Raw genomic sequence first — 7,703 nt, 5'->3', positions numbered from 1 at the left:
CGCCTCGGCCCTCAGCGTCGCGTGGGGCGCTAACGGAAGCTGAATAAAAAAAAAAGTCTAATCCGCGGGCCGTCCATTTTATGTTGTTGTTTTAGGCGAGAGCGTGTTTTCGGTGGGTGGTGGGGTGAGGGGTGAGTCCTCGCGGGCCCATGTGCTCGGGGAAGAGAGGAAAAAAGGGGGCGGTTTGTCTTCGTTCGAGCCGATTGCGTTTGCGTCACGGGAAATGCCGATTATCGAATTCCTTCGTTTGCCTGTGTCTCTGTGTGTTTCTTTTTGAAGGTGGGGGGAGGGGGAGGTGGAGGTGGAGAGGGGGTGTGGTGGCCTATTGGGCGGCCGCTGCCAGTTAAGCGGCTCCACGCCAGGAATGAGAAGTGACCCCTCGCTCCATGTGACGGCGCCATTTTGGAGACGGGGGGCCGCGGGCGCGAGGGAGGGAGGAGGCCCCACAATCCCCCGGGGGTATAGGCCGGCCGCCATTTTAGTGCGGGGCAGCAGCATTTCACCCCCACCCCCCCTGCCCCCTCTAGGCCTGTATTCCTCCACCCGCCAAACCCCACCCCTCAAACATTCATCCTCATACTATCCGTTATTATTGAAGTGATACCCTTGAAGGCGGTGGAGCTTTGAAGTTCTTTCTTCCTCCCTGTGCCTTGTGCTTGTGGAGGTGAAGGGCACGCCCCGCTGTATCCCACATCCCCCCGGGCCGGTGCCCGGATGTGGACGGTGGACGATGGCGGCGCCCAGCGCAGCGGACTCCCCGAGCCGGAGCTGGACGAGCGCGGCGGCCGAGGCCCCGCTAGACATCGCGGCTCCCGCCTGGGCCGAGGTGGTGGGAGACCCTTCCGCCGAGCCGCCTACCCCCAGCTGGACGGGCGGCGCAGCCGACAACCCGGCGCCCAGCCCGAGCCGGCCTGCCGCCTGCCGCGGGATCTCCTGGACCCCGGCCGAGACAAACGCGCTGATCGCCGTGTGGGGGGACGAGAGGCTGCAGGACGTGCTGGAGGGCAACCTGCGCAACTCGCACATATTCGACCGCATCTCTCAGGCCCTGCGGGAAATGGGCTATGAGAGAAGCGCTAACCAATGCAAGGAGAGAATCAAGGTACCCGACACCCTAACTAGTGAACTAACTAGTAATCAGCTTATTCGGTACTTTATAACTCGCACTCGGGGCGTACTAACTAGTGCCCCATGCTGCAACTTTGTTACATTTGTTAGTTACATGGTGCTAGCTAATATTTTGTAATTAGTATCCTAGCTCACCTTTGCGTCAATAAGTTTCTGTAACTAAACGTCGCGCTTGCTAAAATAATTTGCTACAGCTATCTTACATTCTGAAGCAAGTAAATTAGCTTTCTGCTTCTAATTCAATGTACTGCCACCAGTAATTGTCTTTCTGCCCCCCTCCCCAATTTATCGCTAACTAGGTTACAACAACTGGCTTAATGTTCTCTAGCCATTAGTAGGCCTGCTGCGACTCGCTAATTGTTGTGGTTCTGCCGCTAGTAGCTTTGTGTGACTTACTATATATCACTTTGTAACGGGAACCTTTTTTGTAAATTGATTCAGTTTAAGTATTTTTTTGTTCAGGGCATTTTTTTCTCTAGGAGTTTTGTGGGGGTGGGGCATTCAACAGTCCCAGCGATAGATTCATGCTTCTTTTTGCCTGGCAATGATAACTAGCAGAGTTGCTATAGTATATGATTAATGACTACTGTCCTTGCAGTAATTTGCTTCTTGGCTAAATGGAGTCTGCATGTTGCCACACTTAACAGGATTTCTATATTTATAACCTCTTGGTTATCCATCCCAAAAAACCCTGTATCTTCTTTGCTATCCAGTTGCACCTTAGATGGCCGGTATTTTATTGTTCTATATTCAAACCATGCACTGATTGTTTCTTCTTGCATGTAACATCTGAAATTTTACTGAACTTTCAATGTTTGACCTTTTCTCTGATTCCCATATTTCATTTTTGATTAATTATTTAGATCTACTTTTAGGTTCTTGTATACTTCCACAAGGCTCTGCCAGTGCCACCTCTTTCTGATGTTCATAAGGCTGTATTTCTCCAGTTTCTCACTTATTTTGGTTCTCTTGAACAAAATTGGCCTTATGCTTCCTTTTTGGATTATATCCAGGGCTTGAATTATTGTGCCTCAGTATTTCAAATTGACTGCAGTCTTGAAGGTGTGGTCTGACTAGAGTATTATATGGATGAGTGACTTTTTCCAACTTGTGCTATTTTTCATATGTGATTACTTCATCAACTGCTTAATTAAACATCTATTCTAGAATAGTCTAGTATCAGTGCAGGACTAAAGGGAGTGCTACACCAATCAAAGTGCCATCATTTGAATGAGATGCTGAGCTAAAAGTCCCTTTGCTTTACAATATCTCACAGAAGCACTCTGAATTTATTCCTTAGTCAATGTAATAAAAACAGATTATCGACTTATCAACTGTTTGTAGGATCTTACTGTGTACAGTGTGTAGTTAATTAGCTGATATCCCTGATCAGGTTTTTTAATAATAGGTAAATATATTATTTAAATAAAACTGAGGCACAAAAATATTTGGGAATTATCGGTTTAAAAAATTATAAATAGTAGTATAATGCCCAATTAGTCAATATAAGAAATTCTGAAGAAGTGTAACAAATTCTTTAGTTTGGGATGAAAGGCAGAGTTAAAAACCCTGCTACAGTGAAATATTTTTTGTTTTATATTCTAGTATCATGATGACATTTAAAACAACTTGGAGCACATTCAAAGGTAGTCTTTTATCTTGTAAACAAAGGTAAGAAGTTGAGTACTCTTCAGAGGAAATGAAAATAGGAAGGAAAATAGGCCTCTTCTTGAGAACTGTGTGGTTCTGGTCTCTTTTTTTAATATACAAAGAATATTATTAAGCTGACGATGGTTCAGAGAAGGTTTGCCAGGATGTAGCTAGGAATGGAGTGTTTAAGTTATAAGGAGAGGTTGGATTGTCCGGGACATTTTCACTGGAGCATCGGAGGTTGAGCAGTGACCTTACAGAAGTTTATACAATCACGAGGGGTATAGATAAGGTGAATGGCAGTGTCTTTTCCTTAAGGTGGGGGATTTCAAGACTGGGGGCTTTTTTTAAGATGAGGTGGGGGGGGGGGGAATTCTTTTTTAAAATCATGAGCGGCAGTTTTTTTTAAACAGTTTGTTTATGGAATGGACTTCCAGAGGAAGTGGTGGATGTGGGTACAGTTATGTTTAAAAGACATTTAGATAAGTACGTGAATAAGAAATGTTTGGAGGAGTATGGGCCAGTTGCAGTCAGATGTGACTAGTTTAGTTCAGGGTTATGGTTGGCATGGGCTGGTTCCATCTCTGTGACTCCATGAAACTCCACAGCAGCTGAGGCAGCATGGAGATTCTGTTTTCAACTCCTTAAATGTGTCTAAAGTTAGATTTTTGTAACAAACTTAACAGTATTATATTCACAAGTAGAATTGACATTCTAAACCTGAATCAGCCCATTAATACAAACAAGAAACTAAACTAGGTAACAAACATATAGTTTGCAAATAAATTCATAATTATGAATTTTGGCTTCAATTAATATATTATACAGTTAGTAACTCACGCCCTGCAAGGTAAGCATGTTTCTTGCCCCTCACTGGTCTAAACTTAATGCCCTGTACGCCATTTGCTCTCTACATAAATAGCTTGTCTATCCCCAATTCTTAGCCTAAAATGCATGAACAGTAGTAAATTATGGCCTGCAAATAACATGCAATCTACTAATTAGAAATAGCATTTAAGTCATCTGTTGAAAACATAAACTTATATTACGCACGTCATGGCTGAAAGCAGTTTGTACACAATTGCCTACTTTGTTAAAGTGCAGTAGCCTCCAAATGCAAATACAATAACCACATGAATGAATGAAAGTAATCCATTTGCTCGTGTTCACCTCGATACTCACTGCTATCCTGACAGTGCTTCTACAGTCATCTGAATAAGGCCTTCGTCAATGCCCCAACTGAATTATGGTTTCTCCAACAATGCAGTTCTCCCTGACTCAGTGCTATCAGCTGAACCAGGAGTTAAACCAGTAATTTGTACCTTTGTCCTCAATAACCACCTAAAGTAATAAAGATGCCATACTGTGACTAGTATTCTGCTGGCAAACCATTAAATAATACCCTGCGTTTAAAACAGCGAAAGTACTGTAAATACTCAGGCCATGCAACATCTATGATGAGAAGCAGAATTATGTTTCAGGTCAAATACCTTTTTTGTGAGCAGTAGTAATGCTTCTTATACAATCACCATATGTACACACTTGGATCCATTTCTTTTGTTTACTCCCTCTTGTCCATTCTTGCAATAGTGGTATTGGGAACTTCAAAGGAAGCTGCAGCCATCATTTAGCTCATTGTCTCTGGGGTCAAAATCTTCTATTTGAATTGTTACATTTCATGCTACTGGATTACTTTTTTAAAAAAAAGCAAGCAAGGTAACGCATATAAAAGACTGTCATATCACCCCTAACCAGTATAAAGTTGGGACAGTAAAATTAAGAAATGGTGAGGTTGCTCCATTTGGGTAATTTGTGTACTCTGCAAGCTGAAAGTAATGATCGTGCATTACAGTTATCTTTGAACTGTTGCTTGGTGATCAAAAAAAGTGGGACTTCAAAGGGGGAGACTCTGGTACCAAAACCAGAGAATTAGTATTAAATTCACCTTTTACTCTCTCAATTCATTTGTGCTTTTAATTCAAACTCTTAACCTTTATGTTGAGGAAGGCATCAATCCCCTAGCCAGTTTCACTAAGTTGTTGGGATATACGATCTGTAGAACATCTTACTTCTCATCCGTATTCTGTATTGCTTAGAAAGTTGTCAGGTTTTTTTTTGGTGGACAAGAACAGTGTGTTCTATGCAAAACTGACAACTCTGAAATGGAACAGAGGTGGAATGTGTGTGAAATAATCATGTTAAAAAAAAATACATAACAGACTTTGGCAGGATCATCAGTATTTGTTTCACCTCCTACAGTTTTAAATTTAACGTGTTGCATCTTTCAAAATGCAATGAAGCAACTGAGATTTAAAGAACACAATCTCATTATGCTTTCACTCCTACCATAACTAAAAACATGTAAATATTGGGATACCTCTTGATTTTAATTTCCTTCCCTAATAATAACAACATAACCAATGTACAAACCATTTGCTTACAAAGTGAAGACGACTGACTATCGCTCAAAGTGGAACGTAGGAGCACGAGTCCCATCAAACTTTTGAGCCTGTTGTATTTAATAAGATCATGGCTGATCTGATTCCATTCTCAACTCAATTTTCCTGGCTGCCTCAATAACCCTTGACTCTCTTGTCTATCAAATCTATGGAACTTAGCCTTGAGTCAATTCAATGACCTTGCCTTCTGAAAAGAGGATTCTGTAGACTAATGATCCTCTGACAATTTCTCATCTCCAGTGCTATTTTAGACCAGCACTCTGTGGCTGCAAGGTAAATTTATTTTTAAATCAAAGCAGCATGCTTCTGTTGTGTAAATAAAATGCTGTGGATGACGCTGATTGCCAGTTGTTCCACTTATGATGGAGGTTAGTATAAATCACTAGTTGTATTGTTTTCTGTTTCTTGTCAAATAACAGAATATACTATAGGCACCACAGATTACTCAGCATTTTGTAAGGAAATAAGTCAGGTTGTGTGTGCATCCTTTGAGGGAAATGTTTCAGCTTGTGTGGCCTTTTCTCTTCAGAGATGCTGGTTGATCGAGTAGTATCTCCAACATTTCCTGTTTATATTTTACTTGGGGAATGGTCTTATTGAGTAGCTCAACACTATCCTGTTCCATTTAATGAGTACACGAACCTGACTCTGACACAAGGCACTGTTCCTTGTTTCTTACTGGGAGAGGACCCTTGAGTTCACTACTATGCATGGTAGGGCCACAGGTAAGCTCAGTCTGTTTGGGAATCAGTCACAGAAAACCCTCTGATCTGATTGTTTGTGTTGCTTAGATTGGATGAATATCGTTAAGTGGCAAATAACTCTCAACATTGAAGACCTTTTTAATGATTCCCATTACCTTGTATGCAAACTTGCTTCTCAACCTAGGTGTGTGCAGTCTCAGAATGGATGTATGCTCTAAAACTGTAGGAGTACATATTTAGGGGTACCTATTCCTTTGCAAGTGCAATAATCCTGGTGTGGATTTTTAGTTCTGGACTGTATCCAAGGGGAAATGAGGAATTGCTGTTTATTGTAATTTGCTTATAGTAACCCTCGTGGTAGGAAACACAGCTGTGTTTCATGCATAATGTAGTAAAGCAGTGATAGCAAAACTAGTTGCTTGGCACTCTGTTATGGGAGGCATGATTTGGAGATGCCGGTGTTGGACTGGGGTGTACAAAGTTAAAAATCACATAACACGAGGTTATAGTCCAACAGGTTTAGTTGGAAGCACTAGCTTACGGAGCACTGCTCCTTCATCTGATGAAGGAGCAGCGCTCCAAAAGCTAGTGCTTCCAATTAAACATGTTGGACTATAACCTCGTGTTATGTGATTTTTAACTTTGTTATGGGAGGTGTCTTTGTCACCAAGGTGTAACACGGTGTGCTAGTTTTTATATTGCAGGAGAGCATATCAGCTTTTCCTGGTCATTTGGAGGATAACCAAGAATAATTGAATAAGTTCATCCTTTTTCTCAAAATAAATTAGGAAAATTTGGGCTTTCAACATACTAATCAAGAACTGGAGGGAGGCAGGTTGAACAAGAATTACTGATTCAAAAATGCAAAAGGGTGGATTTCTGAATCTGCCTGGTGGATGAATGGGAAGACTGAGTTGAGATGTTCTGCAATTCTGTGGTTTCAAGAGAGAATGAATTGTTGTGATGAGTTATGATTTCGACTTGGAAGTGATGCACTGATTTTAGAGTCTAATGTGTTTTCTTTCTCTCACAGACTCTAAAGAGGTGCTATAGTCGAGTAAAGGAACGTGGTCGGGGTAAGAGAACCTGTAACTACACGTTTCAGCAGCTGGAGCAGGTCTTCGGGCGGGTGCCTGTTGTGTGGGAACCACACGCCTATCAGCCAGTCCTTATCGACAGCAGCGGACTGTACCAGGACGCAAAATCAGACACTATTAACCTGGATGACAGCCGGGAGGTGCAGCCAACTCAGTTGGAAGACTGGGGAAACCAGAAGCCAGATTTGCTAATTAAACAAGAGCTGCTTATGAATCAGAAGCAAGAGTTGCAGGCTTACCAGAAACAGGATCTCTCCGTCTACCAGGATGCAGATGAGGACGTAGGTGAGCAACTGGTTTGCTTTTTATAAACCAGGCCATTTATATTGTCCACTGGAACATTGGCAATTGAAAGGATTTGTCTGTTTTTGTTTCAGATATGATCAAGCTTCATTATTGATCTGTTAACTTTTTAAATGGCTCCAAACCTGGAAGATGACAGGTTCATCACAAAGTGGCAACAATATACAATCATGCATCTCCACCTTTAGTACATGGACACTTGTAGTAAACTGTCAAAAGTAGTTACCCATGTCATGAATAAGATAGTCAGTAAAGGTCTCTTGTCACTTGTAATGCTGAGCAAGTCTGACAGCATCACCCTCCTTAATCAAAGGCTGTTGACTGAACTCAAATATCTGAGCACATTAGTGACTCAACCTGAG

General features: G+C 41.9%; 1 protein-coding gene across 1 annotated transcript in view; it reads left to right on the top strand.

Moving 5' to 3' along the window:
- The first annotated feature begins 549 nt into the window (after positions 1-549).
- The window catches only part of msantd2 (Myb/SANT DNA binding domain containing 2), a 33,380-nt gene continuing 26,226 nt past the window's right edge, over positions 550-7,703 (top strand). Inside the window, exons 1-2 of the mRNA XM_043676838.2 lie at positions 550-1,102; positions 6,975-7,323. Of these exons, the coding sequence (XP_043532773.1) occupies positions 731-1,102; positions 6,975-7,323 (721 nt within the window). The 5' untranslated portion in view covers positions 550-730. The remainder of the gene's footprint in view (positions 1,103-6,974; positions 7,324-7,703) is intronic.

Source organism: Chiloscyllium plagiosum, unplaced genomic scaffold, assembly GCF_037043375.1.
Source record: "Chiloscyllium plagiosum isolate Xiang-an unplaced genomic scaffold, Cpla_swu_hap1 HiC_scaffold_29, whole genome shotgun sequence".
Classification (NCBI taxonomy): Eukaryota; Metazoa; Chordata; class Chondrichthyes; order Orectolobiformes; family Hemiscylliidae; genus Chiloscyllium; species Chiloscyllium plagiosum.
This window is presented reverse-complemented; position numbering and strand designations above follow the sequence as displayed.